Genomic DNA, 22,762 nt, shown 5'->3' with positions numbered 1-22,762 from the left:
TTTTAATGTATAATAAAATAAAAGCTTGAAATCCCTTTTTCAATTTTCTATATATGTATTTTCTATATATGTATTTCTCATGTGATTATGTTTTTGTTGTTTTATTAACATTAATTTTCCAATTTAAATCAAATGTTTGCAAATGAGACAAAAGAATATTTTATCAAATATCTCTAGCAGGGGAATTGACTATCAGCGAGGTACTGGCTATCAATTTTTATGTCAATACAAGTGTGATACCGAAGAAATATTGAGATGATAGTAATGGATCAAGCTAATACTAAATACAGTATGAAGTTACTGTACTAAATACAAACATGATACTGCAAATATATGTCGGTATACTGTCTCAATACTGAATCTGTTTTGAATAATTTCACGGAGCAACAAAATTAAAATTTTTAAAAGTTGTTTTAAAAATATATATTGATTTTATGATAGAAATTTATAATGATCTAAGTTAAAAAATAATCTCAAATTTGTTTATCCACAATTTTTTTACAACAAAAAATCTCTTAGAATACATTTTAAATATATTTAAAATATAAGATAAAAAATTATACAACTTGATTATTTAAATCTTATGTAAAAAGCTTAGTAGGTCCTTGAGAAGTCACGTCTATAATTTTTTTTGTGCCTTGCTTTTCGATTTTCACGGTACAGCATCCAACAATAACGTCTTATTTTCGTGGAAAAGTATATAATTTTTTTTACCATGTAATGTTAAATCTATAATACATTTATATTTTGTAAAGTATAAAAAAATTAAACGTGTAAAATAACTATGTGGTATAATATTTTTGTATTTTTCGAATTTAATACTTAAAAATGCGCCAAAAATATGATCCGAACATGCTAAAAATCAAAAAGTAATATAAAATTAATAAAATGAAATATAATAAAAAAAAATAATAATCTTAAAAATATATTGCTGTTTTTTGCCTTTTTAATGTGATTTTTCTCAAAATTGTGACGTGATAGCTAAATTTGGACAGCGTATTCGTATTCAGCACACAAGTAAGAATATAGAAATAGCTAAAATAGTTAAAACAATTTTTTCTATATATTTCCGTATAGACACAATAATACAAATGTACTGTTCTACTATTCAATACTGATCCATACATTAGACCAGTACCATATCATTATTTTTTAAATATTAATTCAGTATTGAAATAGGAAACTCATTTTTCGGTATCAGTGCTTCGCCAAGATTCAATACTATTGTATAAATCCACTTAGGATATTTCGCACGTTATACATTATAGATATAATTTAAACAGCCTATAATATCTAATAATATTTAATAAAAGATTACTCGAAATATAATCACCACCGCTATTTTCATTTTGCATTAATTTTTCAGCTACACTCTTATCTTAGACGTTAACATTCAGTAATCTATACATATATATTGTAGAAATCTGTGGTTCTCTAATTCTCGGAAATATCTTTTGATAATACGATGCTGTTATATCTAGAATATTCTTTACATAAAATAACAAAAATAAATAATATATATAATAATATTTTTTTATTTAGATTTGATAATAGAGAATGAAGATTTGATAATAAAAATAAATTATATAGAGAATAGAATCAAGCGTTTCTCATTTTTCGCATGCAACTCTTATGCAGACAATACATATCGTAACGCAATTATTTCTTAAAAGTTATATTTGTAGTTTTATTCATATTAAATTAAATAACGAAATTATTATACATGTTTAATGACATGATCAAATATTTATTAAAAAATTTATCCCGATCATAAATCCCAATCATATACATGAGATTGTTTCTTACATATTTCTTACAATTAATCACATTGATAGTAAGTTACATGTTTACTGAGAAATTAAATAGTTAGCAATAATTTAACTTGCTAATGTTAACTATGATTACTAGATATATCTAATGTATAACGATTAAAAAGTTTCTCTTGATAACAAATTAACTTCATGTTTAATTATTTATTAAAAACTTTGTGTATCTATATGTTTATATTAATTACTGTTAATTCTGAGAAATTACAAACTAACAAACAATTAATAAGTTTTTTATAGACTTCTTTAATTGAATTCAATTTAGAAATAACATGAAGTACAGACAATAGGAGTCAACGCTGGTTATCAATTAAAAAGTATCATCAGTATCAATTTGAAAGCATCAATATGAAAAGTATCAATTTGAAAGCAAATAAACTATAATTTATGACATACCTTATAGTTTTATATTACAAATCTTATAGTTTATTGAGAATCTCAGTGCAAGCATGATTTAAGGCAGGTATCATGTTGTAAATTTAGCCCATTGGTCTGTCAATTAATCATCTCTGATATCAATCGTTTATTATATTATAATAATTCTCTACATCTAGAATCTCTACATTTTGCCAATCAAAATCATGATCGTTTTGCAACCTGTAATCATCGAATTAGGATGTTTGACTATGGATACGATTTTGGTGTTCAGAAAGTCTGATTTTTAATTTTCTCCCTGTTTGTCCCACATAAGAAGCATCACAAACACAACAATTGATCTTGTAGACTACATTCCTTTTTAAAATTCATTATGTAAAGAATCTTTATGAATCTTAATAAACTGATTCAACTTGTTCAAACTAAAAAAAGAAAACTTTTGGCAAACCACATTAATTATATTCTTTATTCGATATCTCTTCTAAATACGGTATGGAAAATCATTTAACTCGTTCTTTAGATAGGTAAGTTGTTATTTGATCTTTTAGTTGAATAAGAATTCAACTTATTTATTAATGTTTTAACTCTTAAAACTATTAATTATATTTAACTAGTTAGATATTCATAAAATTACATATCATATTTAGATTACATACTTTTTGCTATCAAGATATTACTATTGATGCTTGCGTGCTCAAAAGTCCGATCTATACATAAAACGCAGGTCGCAGATCGCAAGTAAAACGTATTTCATATTGTAATAAGTCGCAGACCGCAATACGCAAGACACAGGATGCGAAAGTTGAAATTCACCCAACTTCCTACGTTTTGCATCCTACAATCATATTATAATTAAGATACGTTAGATTAGTTTTTAGTTTTGCGACCCCTGTGACCCACAGGTCTTCGTTCTGCGTCTTATGCGAAGATCGGGCTGAAGCGAGACAACGAAGTTGCTCGCTTCAGTGGCTGGGTATTCGGAATTCCGAGTTGGACCGCACGTGCAAGGTTGGCGGCGATCAATCAGTTACGCGTATCTGATGGCGGGTATCGGTTTACATGTGCGATGCGTGGAGTTAATCGTGACTACCTTCGGCAATTGCCAATACGCAATGGCTGGGTCACCACGTCAGTCGCATAATCCCTGGCATGACACACGTGTATCAGTGCGCCGCACACGCATGTATGGAATGCATACATTGGAAAAAAGACGCGTGCGCGATAGGTATAATCGAATTGCGTAGATAGGGCGTAACGCCAGAACACAAAAGGAAGAAATACGTGATGAACGCTGCCAAATATTGTGAGTCGATCTTTAGGCAAAATGAAAAAAAAAATTGATTGAATCAAGGATGGTTACGACGAATGTCTCGAATCAAAGGTAAGTTAGATTAGCTTTGTTCAGATCGTCCAGAACAATTTGAAGAACAGTCTAACGATTCTCTTGCTGCCATATTTTCGATATCATTGAAAGTAGCGTCTACATATTTCGAATAATTTTATGAGAAATATTATAAAAATGTTTTACAATATAGAGATATACATATATTTAATTAATTTATAGGATTTTAAAAATAAAAATTGGGAAAACGTAAGGTTTGTTAATAATTAAATATTAATATACATTACCAATTGGAAAATATGAAACATCGTTATGAATCATGAAGATTCTATTTTCGGTAGATTGATTTTACTGTACTGGCAGCACACACACTCAAAGAACTGGTAAATCCGAAATGAGCAAGACATTTTTTAGGTACCAAATACGCCTATCGATACCTGAGAAGTTTTTCACATATGTAGGGACTAAAATGGCATCGGTCCCAATTTTTGATAGTTTTGAACTCGATCATTAAGATCGTTAAGATCGATAAAATATATATAAATGGATGAATCGATGAGAAAATAAAATTTTTGTAATTGCAGACAGAAATACATACTCGCAGACAGAAATACGCTACTCGCACACGCGTTTATCGTTAGCTTCGCTTTACCTCTACTAGGACACGTGTCATACACATGAAATAGAAAAAGAAGTGTGACGAAAGAACGGAAAGGGGCGCAGCATTGTTCTCTGTGTAGGTGTGCTGTATGTGGAAGTGAATATAGAAAAGCGAGGTAGGATGATACCGTATAGGGTGGGCATGTGAAACACGAGAAAAAGTGGTACATGGTGGTGCCATTGAAATCTATGTAACTTTTCGGGTGTGCCCATTGTCGGTGAGACCGGATTAAAATACCCCTCGAAGGATGATTTCCCACCGATAATCGCACACGCGATAATCCGATGCCGACGCCAACATCGGGTAGATCGCGGCCACTTGGCAGCCAGTCTGCGAATTAAATTCGCAACGAATTAATATTTGATTAATTACTATGAATTAAAATCCTTTATATCATGCGTGTGCAAATGATTAAACTGAAAGAAAGAGAGAGAGAGAGATTTTTATGTAATTTTGTTTTTGAATACATAAAAATACAATAGACTCTATTGAATAGAGAATGCCAATAGATGGTCAAAGTCAGATGTTTCGAATAATACAATATGTATTCTTTGTTAAATAAATTTACTTAAGATATGATTGCGCGCTGAAACATTTCTTTTTTAACATTAATTCGACGTTTTCAATGCTTTGCATGTTTAAATGAGAAGCTTCGCGGAAATATTTTTCAAACTAAAAAAATTTACTTCGGGATATTTCGCGAAATCAAGTCCTTAACTTTTTATAATATAATACAATTTCTTAATTTCGACATTAAAAAAAATTTATATAAACACATCGATACTTAAAATATGCTTAGATCTCGTGGAATTTAGCTATGATTTAATAATAATGTATTTTATCTTTAATATATATAGGTATATTTTTTTGTAAAAATTCAGATTAGACTAGCATCCCTCAATGACCTTGATCTTGATATACTCATATCAAGGTTATGAGTAACCTCCAATAGGTTTTAGTCATTGCTCGTCCTTCGTTAAAAAGTTATTAAGAAGGAAAGTTTGAAAAATAATGTCTTTTCACTATATAGATGTTCTTTTTACTATATAGTACAAAAATTTTCTACTTAAAAATATATTTTACGACTGTCTATGCGAAGCGACTTTCACCTCACCTCCCCTTCCCCTCCCTGCTTCGGGGTGCACGATTTCCACGCAAAGCGACTCCCATCCTTTATTTCCGAGGGCAGATGGGGTGAAAGTTGCTTCGCGTAGAAGTCGTGCGCTTTTAAAGCAGGGTGGGAGGTGGGGTGAAAATCGCTTTGCGCGAAAAGTCTTTACGTAAGCAAGGAAGGGTAGAATAGTTTTTAATATCATATATAGCGGAAATAAAACGTTATTTTTCAAATTTTTTTGTTAATAATTTTTTAATTAATAAAAAGCGACGGCTAAAACCCGTTGGAGATCACTCAGGTCAAGGTCATCGGGGGATGCTCCCCTAATCTGAATTTTTATCTTTTTTTTCCAAAATATAAATGTAAACAAAAATTAATTCGTAAATCAATATCATTTTGAAACTAACGATTTCAATTGAAGATAATGGACAAATTTTTACTGTTTTTTATTCTTGTTTATATTACATTTATTTGTTCAAAAAAGTTAAAACACATTTTTGTGGAAACATACTCTCTAAATTCTTTGGAGTGGAATCTCGCTCTAAAAAGTAAAAATTTTAAAAAAGAGTAGCAAACTTTTCAATCTTTTTTAGAGTAAGATTCCACTCCAAAAAGTCTAAAAAGTGTATTGTATCTACACATATATATTTATTTTTATTATAGCTACTTATATGTTCATATTTTTAATAATGTAGTCAATGTATACAATATTTACGTCTAGATATACAACGCAAAAGAGAATAAAAAATAAGGATCATTGTTCTCATATCATAAGAATATTAATTATTAACGCACTCTTTTTTATCGAATCGAATATTCACAATGTTTGAATAGTGCAATTATCTTTGGTTTACTAAGAATGCTTTGTTATTTTTAATTAATCTATAAATTCGCTGAAGATATCCTAAATTTTAACGAAACGTTCGTATGGATTTTAAAAAGAAAAAATGTAACATGAAAGTTCTATAGAGTAAATATATTTTAAAATACAGTATTATTGTAATTTATATACATTAATATCTGCAATTGCTGTCAGTTGCCTTTCTTCCACGATTAATATTTGTTTTAAATATTGAAACTTTAGTGATTATCTTATTTTATTTTTGATCGTTGATATATTTTAGAATATACATATATTTGACATATACTCAAACATAAACTAGGATCGGAAAAGCGCAAGCTATATAAAAATGTCTGCAAATGCGCAGAATTTCAGTATGTCCACGATCGTGTGTAATGCGAATCTCACACCAGGCATGGTATATTGTTGTTATGTAGGTAGATAGATACAGCATTTACTGCGAAAATGCTAGTTGTAAGTCAATGCGCGTAAGTTTGTGCGCTATCGTAATTAATATACTGTTACACGATAACTTCGCGAAATCGGAAATGACACTTGACAATGCTATGCGAATTCCTCTTGACAACTCCTAAATACAGACGCAAAACAATCTTCCCTGTCTTGAATGTAAATTCAGGGTAGTGCTAAGTTAAAAAGTTAAAAAGTTAAAAAGTTAATTAATTTTAACTTAACTTAGTTACATTTTAGACTCGTAACTTTTTAACTTTATTTAGTTACATATTATCCATAACTATTAATTTTTTATTTAATTCTTTGAAGTATTTAATTCTTTGAAGTCTCAGATATAATACGCGGCAATAGTGATAACTTAAAATGAGATGAAAATTGCAAAAGTGAGCAAATTTACTAGGTATTAACCAATGAAATTATAAATATTCTAGTGAATTTGTTCACTTTTATAATTTTCTCATTTCAAATTACACAATCGATCTCCAGATTTCAATCTGTCAGAAACCGTGTATTTCGATGTATCTAGTTTCTGATAGGTTGAAATCTATTATTTCTTATTACTATCGCTATTCCCTCGTATTGTGTCTGAAGCTTTATTCATATCACAGCTAGTATTTATAATCGAATCTTATATACTAAACAGTATATATAAACAAAATATGTAAATAAAATACAGAGTATTTTCTAAATGAAGTATATATTTGTCATTTCCGTTATTTGTAAGACTGGAACCCTGGAATCATGAATTAAAAAAATAAAAAAAAACAAATTTAACTTTTCAATTACTTTTTTTTATTAACTTAATTTTTAATTCAATTAATTTCATTATAAATTAACTTGTATCTTAAGTAAGTTAAATTTTCAAGGATGTTAACTTTAACTTAACTTAGTTAAAAAAAAAAGTTAACTTACCCAACCCTGTAAACCTGTATTTAATTAAAAGCTAGATTATGTGCTTTGTGCTAAATGATTCTGTCGCTAAAGAGCTGGCGAATCTACATTTATTTTTTAGTAAAAACTCTTGAGAGAGATTAATTATTTTTTCAAAATATCGTTATTATTTATAAATTTTGAAAGAAAAATATTATTTTCTAAAGTAACGCTATTACATTGTACTCTTATATTTTTTTTTTAAATAAAAATACGTTCTTATTATTTTCTTAATTGACTTTTTCTGTTAATCGAGATTTATAATATTTAATTATTGTTATGAATTAAAGTTATCCTAGATTAGATTTAGCTACTTCACGAGCAACTTTGTAATTTAACCCTCCGCGAACCAGGTAGAAAATCAACATGGATCATATGTGTGAGTATATCTCATATCCCTATGCTGTACTTCATCATAAATATATAATAATTTAGTCCGATTGGAACAACTCTCCAGTTACACGAAATTAACGACATGCGCGCGGTACTTTTTAAAAAGTTATAGAAATTCATCTTGCTGGGGTATGTCACACTTGGTTCGCGGAGGGTTAAACAAAATATTTTTTTAGTTATTTATATGTTTATTTTTCTTTCGATGGATTAACTTTATTCGATTTCTTGTAATTCTGTTTTTCATACATACATATAACATACATACAAGAAATCTTACACATTACGCATACAAAAAAATCTCGCATATTACATGCATATAACATATATAAAGTATTTAAAATACTTTAGCGTAAATTTGAATTTAGATCTCTTTCCAATCTATTACATACACACGCTTTTGCATATATACGTATTATTTAAATTAATTTTTAATTACATTAGTATTTAAAATTACAGTTAGCATCAGCGTCACTTAAAGCTTCGAAGTCTAAATGGATATTTGGGAAAGGAAATAACTGCGGTACAATTTGTTCATTTAGCAAAGATACATTTTAAATGGTATAAAAACATGCTAACAGTTATTTTCAAGCGTTAATCAAGCTACGAAGCAAACGGGAAGTTGGCTGTATCTCTCCGGATTGCGCCCGCACGCTCACGGCTTCCACGAAGACGAACTTTGCTCGCCGTAAGGCCGATAAGAGACGTCGAAACGGGTCAGAGCCATGACCTTTCTTGCCTTCCTATGTACGCGATCCATGAAGCTCGCTGTCGTCGTAGAGCTATGTCGCTTGTGCTTTTAATTGCGCGCCCAGCGTAACGAAACGCGATACCGAGCATTCCGAAATGACATTTCGTAATTCGTCTGTGTGCTTCTTCTTACGTAAAAATGACAAGACTTGCTGTTTGTTATGGAAATGAAAACTTTGTGATAGCATGTTGCCAAATACAATAGCTGTTTATATTACATCGAGTGTTAGTGGGTACAAGAAAAATATAAATCTAATTCAAACATGGAAAGAACGATGTTGTTGAAAGTTTACTGAATATAAATTAAAAAATAATTTTGTTGGAAACTTAAATTGGTTGCTAGAATATAAAATTTTATTACAGCACTGCTCATTACTTTTTTAGCTTTTAACACACCTAGTTATTTTGATGCAACAAGATTATTTTCTGAATATTTGTATCCAGCAAAATTTTTGTTGCGTAAAGAAAATTGAATCGTAAAAAATTATTCTAAACTTGAGATGAAAATTAATGATATAAATTGAAGAAGTCGTAGCATCGTGTTGAACATGAAGCTTCAGGAGTGCACTATGATATTGCGAAGCATCTCGTTGATACCTTATAAAGCAAACACTTTATGGAAGGTAAACACTTTTGCGAGTTATGACGTGGTATTCGACGCAATTTCGCCATCTTCGCGCTTCCCCTGCATAGGGCAAGGGTTAACTTCGCCGCGAGCGTTAACGCGAACGATTCGCCGCGAGTGAGCGTGAAGGCGAAACCTTCTCGCGAACTGTTCTCGGGAGGAAGAGACGCGCCACAAATGACGTCAGCGGAATGTAGAAACCAACGGCGTATAGCAAATTGCGAGCAATACCGTGCAATCTCGGATGCTCGAAAGAGCACTCATGGCGACGCGATGTCGGGTGTGCGTTGTCGAATCGCGTGACAAAAAGGATGAGATTAATAGAGCCACCTTTTGGCACTTCGTGTCGCAGTGCCGCATTGCGTAACGATGTCAAAATTAATACAGATACAATGTACATTTGGATTAATATTAAATCATATTTATATGTCGATGTCATTACTAGACATAAAACTAAATGTGATAACAAATTCAGAGCTTTGAAAATTATAGAATTCGATTAAAAATAAATTGTTTTCAAAATTTCTACCTCCTTTCTATCCCTTTCTTTGCTGCAATTGCGTTACTTCTTTCGTCAATTCGACAAAATAATTACGAAGAAGTAAAGTATACATTTAACATTGGTAACATAGTTTAACAATTGGTACAAATATAACAATTTTCAACAATAAAATTGTAAAAGTAACAACTATTCCTTTAATTAGTTTGATATTTTAAAGAAGAACGCATTGAATGAATCTGGCTGGATTTTTTAAATCGACGTGTGAATAAAAATCAAATCTTTCTTTTTCTTCTTAATAAAAATATATACATATACTATACAAGAGAAATACGCCATAAAAATATATTGAAATCTTGAAGATTATCAGTTATATTTTTATAAGTTTATACTGATAAGTATTGCTGAGTCACATTTATCCATCGGCATCATAATACTGATTGATCATATGTTTTTTTTATTTCTTTATTGAAGCGCGTGACGCGTAACCTAATTTCACGAAGTCTCGTAAAGGCACGCGCGCGCGCACATTCTATTCGCGGACGAATTTGCAAGACTACATTTCCTGGGATTATCTCCGCAGACGGCAGCATCAATTGTTCCTCGAGAGTGGGTAGTTCGTGACACGCGATTGTTACAGAAGTCCCTGAAATTTCCCGCATATGATCGAGGAAAATGTAACAGTAATAAAATTCAAGATTAAAAAGGAGTATGTAGTAATATTATAAAAATGGTTGTAATTTGTAAATACTTATGTCGTCGCGAATGTTAATGAATTAGTAAAACGGAATTATTTTCTGATTGTGTGTAAAGAGATAAAGAAGAATTTCACTTGTACTTTTAACCCTTTCATGCTTGGTGATACACTTTCAAAAATTGACATCTTTCAGAAAAATAAAAAACAACTTCTTCCTGGGCTCGTTTTAAAGAAAGGATAGAATTCTTCACACACATAAAAAAAGTCTCTTGATCTGCCTCGTCGAAGAATTTAAAATAGGCTAAAAGTGAAAAATGCATATATCTTCCACAAAAATTAAAATAGTATTATAAGTTCTTTCTGAGCTCATTTTGAAAATGAACAATCGCTATTTAATTTAAAATAGCAGATTCAATATGGACTAAAATGTAAATTTTTGGGGGATTTTAATGAAATTTATATTTCAGCAGGGATTTTTATAATCACTGATTATGAATTTGTAATCAAAATTTTAAAATTCATAATGATGGATCCAAGATGGTGGACCAAAATGCAAAATTTTTGTTTAAATGAAACTCGTTCTTCAAAACGTAAATAAAAAACGTAAAAAAAAAAAGATCGAATCAGTTCTGTTTACATTTCGTGGAATTGTTTGAAGCATGATATGAGACAGAATGGAATCTTATACGTTGTGTATAAATAAAACATTCCTCTGTATTTTTACTGATTTAACAAACAACGATAGTATAGTACAGTGCAGCTGACTATTAATTTAAAAACTATTATAGCTTTGACATTTTCGTATTAGAGTAAGATTTTCGTCTTAGAGTGTTCCAAAGAATTCATTCTTAAAAAGACAGACATGTGTTGTGAGACACTCTGTATATGTGTGTGTGTGTGTGTGTGTGTGTGTGTGTGTGTGTGTGTGTGTGTATTCCTAAGCAATTGATGAGAAGTATCTATAGAAACAAATTAGCAATCCCAAAAACTGGAATCTGGAGTTTCATTAAAATCCAAAATTTTATATTTTGTTCCTTCAGTTATATTGGATTCGCCAATTTGAATTCTGAAATTTTGATTACAAGTAATAAAAAAAAAGTGATCCTAAAAGTTTCTAGTATAAGATGTGAATTAGATGCTAATTATTTCTAGAAAAAAATCAGACATAAATTCAGCACTATCGTTTCTTTTCATTTTAACATTTTTAACAATTTAATTTTATCAATGTAAAAAATTTCTAGATATGATGTGATTAAAATAATTATTTCTGTACTTGTTAAATTTTTTATCTCTTCCACGAGAGATAAAGATACATAATTAGAACCTAATTGCGCGTTAAAACTTAGCAATAATTCCACGCATTATCGTGGAATAAGTCGAGTATTATCGCGTAACAATCATTCGATTCTCATGAATAATACGGTCGTTCACGTTATTGTTCATATGTATGTACAGTATATGAATCGAGGTATTTTCTTACAGGTTTGTCTAGTGTCATCACGGAAAACCACAATTTCCTGTTTTTTGTTCTAACATTAAATATATTTATGGTTCGATGCCGTCGATTTCGCGTGAGCTTCCAATTACTCATTTAAATGCGCATTCCAATAGTATATATAACATATAGCATCATTAGAATGATATATGCATATATGTGCTGACCGCTAAAAGAACGTTTAAAAATATATTTACTCAGCTTACTCATTATATCATTTTGCCTATTCGCATTAAATAATTAATTTATATAAAATGATAACAGAGTAGATAATCACAATTTAATAATCTTTTTTAGATAATCAAAGAAGACAATTCTAATGTAGCATGGCAGTTTTCTGACCGCCCATATCTACGGAATGCCGATAAAAAAGACGATCAGTGGGCAGGGTCTTAAAGAGCTGGGAAGGATAGGCGCGCGCGCTTACGTCATTCGACAACGTGGATTAAGCCGTAAAGGCGCGTTCGCACGGCGCCGAAGATACCGTCAGGCGGACGAACGAGATCCATGGGTCGCGTGTGCGTCGTTGCCGACGCTGCTACGGTGCGAAGTAAACGATTTCTCGGAGAGGTCATTGAGCTTGATAGGGCGCGGGCGGCCGCCATCTTCCAGAACGTTAAAACCACTTCGACGCGCTCCCATAAACGAGCGCGGTGAGGTGCGGTAATCCAAGCTGTCCTACCAATCAAAATTATTGAGCAACCGCCGACGTACAGACTGGTCCTATGTGCGCGAGGAACGAAGGAAATAAAACATGCTCGAACGATCTGGCAGTATCATAACATCAATGAAGGAGAAGAAGGCAAGATGGCGGAGCGAAAAGAAGCCACGTGTTTTGCCGGAGGTTTTGTATTATCACGTACATGGGACGCGCCGCAATTTGCGCCCCCGATTCTAATGACAGATGTAGAATTCATCATTTTTTTTTATTTGACAAAAATCATCATTCAAGTATTGCGACATTTCATAATTTAATGTAATGTTATGTATAGATATCGGATTCTTATGCAATTTCATGTTTATTTAGAAAGCAGTTTGGAAAGTAACATCAAGATATAAATTTTTCTTAAAAAAGCATGAAAAAGTGCATATTTATTTATATATATTGTGCACATTTTCATATTTGTGCAAATTTGTATATTTTGTGCATGTCTGCAAAAAAATATCTGCATAAAAATGTTTAGTTATGTATATCAAGTAAAGAGAGAATTCTGTCATTTTATCGTCTATTCGAAATAAAATAAAAATATTGTATTATTTTTATTCATTTTTTGTAGATTTTCTGTTCAAAAGGAGAAATGGTTCTTAGATCCGCCATTTTTTCTTTTTTATTTATAAGTGATTGTCCGAAAATTATTATCAGCATCCGGATATCAACGATTATTAATGCCATAATACAAACATTTTGTAATATTCGATGATAACGAGTTGCTAGAAAACAAGATGTGTATTACGAAAATAGGTAAAATAGTTTATACTAACTTGATCATTAATCACATATACGAATATAAACATTAGAATCGTTATCTACGAAAAATATTGACGCGTTTCTCAATTAGCGAGAAAAACGTTTGGATATAATATTGAGTTGACATAATTTTATCTGTTCGGAGTCGCGTGACTCGTATATGTGTATCTTACACAGGCTGTCTCAAATGTTACGCTGTTTCTGAAACCAAGAAGAATGACACTTGCTATAATGTTTAAAAATTAACAGATTTTTAAGATAAAAATTGTTAATAAATCTCGTTCTCTCTCGCAAAATAAATAAAATGCGTACAGTGAACATTCGCGCGTTACAAGTTACATTCTTTTAAGGAAAGCAAATATTCTTTACAAGGATATAAAGGAATTAAAATAGCATTTATTTGCGCACAAACATTGACAAAAATCACTCGTTTTAACGTATTAAGGACTATAGGACTAGTATTATATAGTATTATATAGTATTATAGGACTATATAATCGAACAATACAATAATCATTGAAAAGATGAAAGATCCTAAAAAAATTACGCAAAAGGTTCTTGAACAATGCAGATATAACCAAAGTCTGAGTCATTCCGCTCTAAAACACAGGGTGAACATTATCTTCCCACGAAGACAATGCGCTTTCTCGCACGTGGATGCACGCGCTGCATAAACAGCATCGAATGTCGACCTTCTTTCTTTGAGGGACATGCCGAGAGTAATGTCAAAGAAATCTTTTATTTAGACTTTCAGCAGCATGTGTTAACTGTATTTCTTGTAATTGTTTCTTTCTGTAATTGCTTCTGAATCTCAATTTTATTTTCGAAATTTGAACAAATTTTATTGTTTTTTTTTTGTTCCTTTAGACATACGCGCGCGCGAACATAATCTCGAATTAAATTGAATCTCAATTAAATTAAGATCAACAAATAGTTTAAAGTCTATAACGGTCGAAACTGAATCTTACATGCTTAAATAATGTGAAATCCATGTGAATTTATATATTATTAGGTGTTGGAATTAATTCGTAGCGTTTTTAATGAAAGAATGTTATTTATTTCACATGAGCATTAAAAAATACATTAATGAAAGTACTTCCCATCACTTGTAAAACGCTACGAATTAATTCCAACACCTAATAAAATTTGTATATTAAATATGTAGTCATTTGTACTGCGCGACGTTCAAATGATTATAAGATTCAACTTGAACCGTTATAGGTTTTAAACTTTTATTTGTTGTATATTCACATATACGGTCTTATAATAAATCGTTTATTATTATTTAAATCAAAATCTTTATTAAATCGAAATAATGATAGCACAATTAATAAAACGTGTTTTATCTGTGTGTCGAAAATAAATTTATAATAGCTTTAATTCTTAGTTCGCAAATACTTTTATTTCAAAATACAAAACATAGCTCAAAATACAAATACAAAAATAAAAATTTTATTACTTATTACCTATTTGCATTGCTTCTCTCCATATTATTCTTTGTAGACTTCTTTTTCTTCTTGTTAATTGTTTATTTTAGTAAATCTTATAGACATTATATTCATATGTTATCTAACGGGAAATTTCTTTGCGTATCAATATATTTTTTAGCTCGTACAAATGGTCTATACACGGAAAACTGTCCAAACTTAATAAATAATTATAACAAACGTGGTTTATAAATCAAAACATATAAAAACAGGGGCATGAAACCACAGCACTGGATGTTGTTTGTGAAATTTAATAATTCATTACATTAATAAAAAGATGTTTCGGCCACAATCTGGCTATCTTCAGTAAAATCACAAATAATAGAACAAATAATAATACACAATGTCACGATGAATTTCCATCTGCGTGAGGAAAATGCTTAAGATTCATCATTTTGTCTGTAAAACAGAATCTAGAAATTCTTATTCTACATAACTTGCAATATGATAATTGGCTGCAACCATGTTGTATGATGCACCTTCACAAGATGAAAGAACACATTTATACATATTTATATTTTTGATGGCTGAATTTAACGTCAGATATATGTAAATTCCGCGTTTTACTGATATTTGTGATTTTACTGAAGATGACCAGATTGTGGCCGAAATGTCTAAAGATTTTTTATTAATGCAATGAATTATTAAATTTCACAAACAACATCCAGTGCTGTGGTTTCATGCCCCTCTTTTTATATGTCTAAACTTAGCTGCATGAAGCACAATTACAGAAACAAAGGCGTTTTCTTATGCACGTGTAACTTTTGTTTGGCTATTGTAGTCGCAGAGATGAAAATAAGAGCCGGCAGGTTTTCGAGAGCCAATATTAGGAATGGTTAAATATTTTCATACAGGGCACGACTTCGTTGCTACCTGACTCGGTATGTAATCATTGGTCACATATCCGCGCCCGCGCACCATGTCAGACACGTGTTCTTCGCATTTGCTACGCGGGAAATACTGAATTGATTTTTGGCTTTCCGCGAGTTTCGAATTACGTGCTTCGCCGCTCTTCGGAGAGTGCGATCGACACGGTAATTGAAATGCGAATCAACTAGTTATGAAGTTACATAGAAGTTTTTCATACATCTTTGTTATTCGCAATAATAGGATTTTAAAGATTCTTCCTCTTTTTAATTTTTTCAAATATGAAAGAAAAATTATAAATAACTTTTCATAGAAGCAGATGTTATTTATTTATTTTTTTTTTATAAAATTTTTTGAAAGTATCGCATTATATAACGTATAATATAATAAATACAATATTATATATTATACGCTAGAAACAGTATAAATTTTTTATAAATTTTAAATGTATCTTCAAATACATCTTTCTTACAAAAAAATTATCGTGTAATATATGTTTTTTTCAGCCATCATTTAAATTATAATACAAATTAATAAATGATAATATGAAATTATAATATAAATAAAATTTTAATTTAAAATATAATTTATAAGCTAAGAATCTGAACTGATTTACTTTTAAGTAAAGATTGTGGATAAAAAATTTTATTTTTGAATTAAAAAAATAAGATTTTTCTCATGCAAAAATATTGATTAAAATCGAATTTAATTTGATTGTGAGCATATTTTAATTTTCAGTTTCCTTTGAAAAATACCAGACTTTCTATTTTGATTACAATTTTTAGTTATTTTAAAAACTGTTCTACGTTTTTTTCTCAGAAGTAGCAACAAAACTTTAAAGAAAATTAAGTAGCAGGAAAAAGAATCTCTGTTAGAAGGAAGAACTTTTTTTAACAGAATAAAAGATAACAACACTACAAAACTGCAATTGAATTTTCTAATTCAGAAAAAATGCAAAAACGCAATAAGAAATACTAGAGATTTTTTATTACAATCTTAAGCTATTTGGAAAATTTGACAGCAATTTGCAGATTGTTATCACTAGAGGCAGAAATTTAAAGAGATTTTTTTAAAGAAAAGAATATACCTATATATAACATTCATATGAGAAGAAACTTTTCAAGAAAAAAATGCCGTGATTTTATTCGTACATTTTTCCCTTACTTCTCGAAAAGTTTAGAAAACTTTTATACAGTTATAAATATATTTTTAAACAGTTATATTAAAAATTTTGAAACAATTTTATTAAGAAGTTTTACTGTTGTAGTATATTTACAAATAAAATTAACATTAAAAATTAATAAGTTTAAAGCCAAAAATTAACAAAATTAATAATAGAGATTTTAGCCATATAATTTTATCAAAGCATAATTTTAAAGAGGTTTGCAAAAAATAAAAGAAAATAAATGATATTTATAAATCTAATCATTATTTTACTTAATTTTTCTCTTTTTTATCAATGGTTATATAAATTATCTAAGTTGTATGTATGAGAAATATGAGTATCATATCAGTCAGTTACTAGTAATCATTATAAGTGTTCAATGCATCGAGTTAAGAATCAATATTTTTTCTGTATAATCAATGGTACGACTAATCGTACTTACGAATGATGAGTGACGATGGGCCTACCAAGGTCTAGATAAACTGATGACGTATGTATCGCGAGAATAGTAAGACTCATTAATGAATAAATCGGCCAAGGTGCATCTTGCGTCTTCAATGTATGTGTACAAGGTGAAAGAAATAAAGACTATAAATTGAACGTTATGCAAATATAGATTGATTTAGGAAAAAGAAATTATATCATATATACAACTGTCAACAATATTGAGTTCAGATGTATTTTCATTTTGTTTAATTTTTGGAACACGTACAAAAATGTGATCCAATCTGTTAAAATATACGAGTCAAATCATAATAAATTTTCTTATTCCAAACTCTAAATGACTCAAAACACCTTACCTTTTTTATCAATACAGCAAACTACTTTATAAATTCATATGTCGATCCGATTGTTCGTTTATTTGTCCGTCCGTCTGCAAGATTTCTCAGAAACGTCTTGACTTTTTCAAATTCAGTTTTCGACAATAGATAAACGAGAATTTGATAAAATATAATCAGTTGATTGTAAGGAATTCAAAGATCAAAGTGTCAAAATCAATTTTAGTGAAATTCTTTCATTAGTTTAATGAAATTCTTCTATTAGGTTTATTTATTGCGTTAGTTTATTTCGTTGCGAAGGATTTATTATACTTATATTCATTTTAAATGTAAAAATTTTTGGGAATTTTAAACAATGCGAACAGACTTTATTACAATATAGACATATGAATGCCAATATTGCAAGTCAATGCTAGAAAAAAATTACAAACGTTACAACACTACTTTAGATTATTATTTTCGATAATGTTTCTATTTTTCAAATGAAAAATAATTTAGACTATTTTGTCAATGAATATGAAATAATGTAGACTAGTATAAAAACATATTATATTATATATTTAATGTATATTCGGACGTGAAGAGAAAGAAAACGAAGTGCAAAAAGTACAAGTGACGCGAACAGACCATATGATACATATACCTTCTTTTTTCTATTAAAAAAAAGAAAGATAATAAGCGTGAACATATGTCGACATATATCAAGTCAAAGCTTAAAATTGCAGATTTTGAACAGTATTAATTTATAAAGGTAGCTGAAAATTTCATTTTAATTAAGAAATTAATTACTTTAACATATCAACATTACAAAAAATTATTCTAAAATGCATCTTCATAGATTTTTTAAGCTATATCATTAAAATTTTATTTAATTTTTATTTTTATTAAACAATGATATCTAGAAATTTGGTCCGATAAGAATAAATCTAATTAAATAAGAGAAGTCCTATATTCGGTCAAAGCGGATCTCAATCTACTTTGACCGAATATAGGACTTTTCTTATTTATTATAATTAGATTTATTTATAAAAGATTATTATATTTAATTTAACTTGTTTTTTATTGTACACAATTCATGAAAGACTAGAATGATTTTTTGTTACGAGATAAAATGACGATTTTTCCTTATAGGGGATATTATATCTGGGAAACGATGCTGAGCGAGTATCGATTTTCGCGAAATAGGAGACGATGGACAGTCGACTAGTGGAGTCAATCGCAGATGCTGCCTCATCCATTAAATGCCGCCTTATATCACGCAGGCGATATAGGTCGCGCACGTGCAGCGGCATGCGTTCTGCGAATTTTCCGAGATTCATCGAGTCGAAAACCAGATGACGAAGTTGTGGTTCCACCCACGCAAAGATCGAATTCTGAACGAGGTGTCTCGACGCGTTCCGTTTAGAGAAAGACTTCGGACTTCATTTAAGTCCACGGACTTTTTGATTGTCTTGAGATTGAGACAACAACCAAGTCGCGTAATTTGAAAAACAATTTGAACATTTTCGTTAACACGAAACGTTTATCGAATTAATTTTTAGATTTATGTACTTGATTAATCAGCTTTTAAGCTGTAAAGTAATTAAATTTAAATTTAAAGGCTACTGAGAAATTCAACTTCAAAGTCGCGAACATTCTTTAATTAACTCTTAAATAAACATTTTAACAAATTTCCAATATACATGTGTATATTAAAAAATTGATTATTTTATATTTAATATTACAAATAGAAGTAATGGTCTTTATATAAGAGCAATTGACTTGTAATCGATAGTTTCCTGTATATGCACCAGTTTTATAAAAGATTGGATTGGACGGTTAAAATCATTTCATTTATTCGTTTATTTAATAGTAAATATTAAAAATTAAAAATTTGATTACAAAATTATATATCTCTCTTCAATATTTTGTTAAACTTACAATTACTTAAGAGACGTCGTGTATAAAAATTACTAACTGCCGTGCATAGTAAACATCATATATGAATAATCTTTCCAAATAGATATAATATTCATCAATATTATCCTGTTTTCTAATTGCGTGACAAAATAATAAAGTTTGATAGCTCAACGAAAGCAAAAAATAAATAACAAACAATTTTATTATTTGACAAAAAGCATTGATCCGCAGCAGATCCATATTCCGTAATCACTTCCCTGATTTTCTCTCTTTCCCAATAGAGAAAAAGAATTTCGAAGAAATTCCGAGTTCGCCGAGTCAAGCAGTACGTTCATTCAAAGCTTACCTTTGAACGAATTTCGGACGAGAGTCATGCTCATATTCGCGGGAGCCGGTGCCTTGAGGGTTACGTCCGGCGGCTCCTCTTCCTCCTCTTCCTCCTCCTCTTCCTCCTCCAGCTCCGGCTTCGGTTCCTCGACGTCGCGGCCAGGTTCCGTTCTGCAGCGGAGGGAGGCGTCAGCTCGATTTTCGCCTCACGACGACGAGTTCGTTGTCCATCGGCGTTCTAAGGCACAGCGGCGCATCAACATCGCTGCAATTTCTTCTTCTTCTTCTTCTTCTTCTTCTTCTTCCTCTCTTCTCAAGTCGCCTCTCTCACGTACTTTCAACTTGAACTCTCGCTGCCCTCGCGATACCTCGTTGCGGCGCGCGCATGCGGAGGTCCACCGTTATCACTCCCTTGTCACCCGATCATCTATCCTCTCTTCATCGCTATCACTACAATCATGTGCTCTATCGTGGTTCAAGACACAGACTGATGAGACGAATCGCTCGTTTCATCGTCGCGGCTACGTGGATTCCGACGACGGCAATGACGTTGGGCCGCCCAGAGATCAGATAAACGGCAACTTACTGCTCGATCAAGTGCCCACCGGCAACGGACATGGAAAACACGCGCGTCACTGCTGGTTCATTGACGAGGAAGAGGCACGAAATGCTAAGGAAAATGTGGAGGCTGTGCGAGAGAAAACGAGCACGCTGCTCTTGACAGGACGGAGAATTCCAGTTGTCGAAATTGTGCTCCAACCAGGTTGCTCCGTTTTCGGAGATCCTCTTTGATGGTGCCGAAGAGAGAGCAGGTAAACGACGGGCGGGACCGGCGGCTATCACCAATACTTTATGTGAAGTAAGTCTCCCGTGGGGATTCCAGGTGAGCTTGGTGCCAGGATTTTCACCACGAAGTGCCATCCACTCCGGAACTTGGAAAGTCAGTCTCGGCCGCGCGTCATTTCCTCTGGCTTTTCTCCCTCGCGTCTTCCTCGCGTCTCGCCGTCGCGACGCTCTCGTAATTTTGTGTCGTTGTCGAGACGGTGGACGGTTGAAACGCGCGCGACGACGGTGGCCACGACTACGTTTTGTAAATAATCATTTCACTCGCGCGCGCGTATATCTCGCGGGATCGCGCGGAAACGCCGAAATGAGAGGGAGAGAGAGAGAGAGAGAGAGAGAGAGAGAGAGAGAGGGAGAAAGAGAGAGAGAGAAAGAGAAGGGAGACAAACGAAAGATAGAAAATGAGAGGGAAAGAGGGAGAGAAAAAGAGAGAAAAGGGAGAGGCTACTCCGTGCTCCGGGTATATTCGCGGGAATATCGCGCACAAGAATGTTGCACGCTCCTTTTTTCTTACTCTTCTTGTAGTATCGCTTCTTCTTCCTCCATCTCCTCCTCTTTTACCTTCTACTCCCCTCCCTACTCCATCACTTCCTCCTCCACTTTCAACACCTTCTCGTTTGAGACGTCCGTCTTCGCACCACGCACCACCGACGCACCAGGAGAGAAAGAAAAAAAAATAAAAGGGAAGCACTCCCGATTGCGAGAAGATCAGAGAAGATGGACAATGACGTTGGGTGACTACACGCGCGGAACAGGGGAGGACCGAGAGAGGACGGAGAGAAAAGGGTGCAGGGAAGGGGACGCGAGACGGATGCGAGACGGTCAAGAGTGTGTGAGGAAGAAACGCGAGACGGGAATTGGGAAAAGCGAAAGAGAAGTGAGAGAGGATGGCTGTGTGTGCGGATGGTGTCAAGACATAGCAGAGAGACGGAGCGGGCAACAAGGCAGAAACGGTTCGGTGCGTTACTAGCAGCCTCGCGCCGAGTAGAGAAGCCAGAAGCACCGGGTAAAACACGATTCCCTAACTAACACACACGGAGACGGATCGGGGACTGCTTTGGAGCAGTTTACTATAGGATGGGACACGGATGGTGATGGCGGCCGTGTAGCCGTAGCAGCCACCGCCCCCATACTCCTTCTCTCTCTCTCTATCTACCTCTATCTCCGTCCCACTCACCGTCCACCCTCTCCTTCTCCAACGCGAACCAAATCTCCCCTCTCCTGCATCGAGAGATCGGCTCTCTCTCCTTTTCCCCCTCCCCTCCCCCCTCTTTCTCTCTCTCTCTCTCGCCCCTCTGACGATATAAACGACGATGGACACGCTGGAATATCCCTCCACTCTTCGCTTTCCTACACGTTCCCTCGTGGGCTACCGGCCGATGAGATCTCTCCCCCTGCATCCTCCGCCTCCGCCTACGGTGTACCGCCGCTGTCCCACGTCCGACGTCTCACCCCTCGGCTTCCCTCTCTCGCCCGCCACCACCCTCCACCGACGCAACGGACAGCCCCCTCCTGCTCTGCCGCCCGCCGTTCCTGGGACAGCGAGATGTTATCCTCGAGCGATTCGTGCGTGTGCTATATATCCGTTTGTCCGCCGTGCCGTGCCGTCGCCACATCCCCTACCTGCGTCGCGTTCCCCTGCGTCAACGTCGGCGTGTGCGTCGGCCGCAATCAAGACTAGGACCGTATCCACCATCAGCACGTGCCCTGCTCCACATTGGTCAAGCGGCACGAGCGAAAGGTCGTAAAAAAAATTATGGCGTATATAGTTCACGTTGTTTCGCCGCTTAAAACGTTTTCGGTCATTCTAAAAATATCTTACTTATACATGACACATTTAGACACGTAAAGACATTTAGACACATAAAGAATATTTGTCCTATATTTAATCGAATGTGAGATTCGTTCGTT

At 32.9% G+C, this 22,762-nt stretch overlaps 1 protein-coding gene and 2 long non-coding RNA genes across 6 annotated transcripts in view; 2 read left to right on the top strand and 1 right to left on the bottom strand.

The window, feature by feature from the left end:
* zfh1 (Zn finger homeodomain 1) overlaps positions 1–22,053 on the bottom strand; it is a 30,975-nt gene extending 8,922 nt beyond the window's left edge. For both annotated transcript variants that reach the window (XM_011070308.2, XM_011070307.2), the window contains exon 1: positions 20,028–22,053. In XM_011070308.2, the coding sequence (XP_011068610.2) occupies positions 20,028–20,061 (34 nt within the window). In that variant the 5' untranslated portion in view covers positions 20,062–22,053. The remainder of the gene's footprint in view (positions 1–20,027) is intronic.
* Positions 54–6,709, top strand: LOC147910132 (uncharacterized). The gene is made up of 2 exons (XR_015544346.1): positions 54–3,582; positions 3,766–6,709. It is a non-coding gene; the product is annotated as an uncharacterized LOC147910132 (long non-coding RNA).
* On the top strand, positions 8,742–17,778 carry LOC147910131 (uncharacterized). 3 transcript variants are annotated; one of them, XR_015544343.1, is made up of 3 exons: positions 8,742–8,929; positions 12,004–12,092; positions 12,314–17,778. It is a non-coding gene; the product is annotated as an uncharacterized LOC147910131 (long non-coding RNA). The 3 variants fall into 3 exon arrangements; XR_015544344.1 differs by having other exon boundaries at positions 8,742–9,323; XR_015544345.1 differs by lacking the exon at positions 12,004–12,092 and having other exon boundaries at positions 8,742–9,323.
* Positions 22,054–22,762: the final 709 nt, after the last annotated feature.

Source organism: Acromyrmex echinatior, chromosome 3, assembly GCF_024713525.1.
Source record: "Acromyrmex echinatior isolate Ae372 chromosome 3, ASM2471352v2, whole genome shotgun sequence".
In the NCBI taxonomy this organism is placed as follows: Eukaryota; Metazoa; Arthropoda; class Insecta; order Hymenoptera; family Formicidae; genus Acromyrmex; species Acromyrmex echinatior.
The sequence above is the reverse complement of the archived record's forward strand: the minus strand, read 5'-3'. Positions and strand labels throughout refer to the sequence as shown.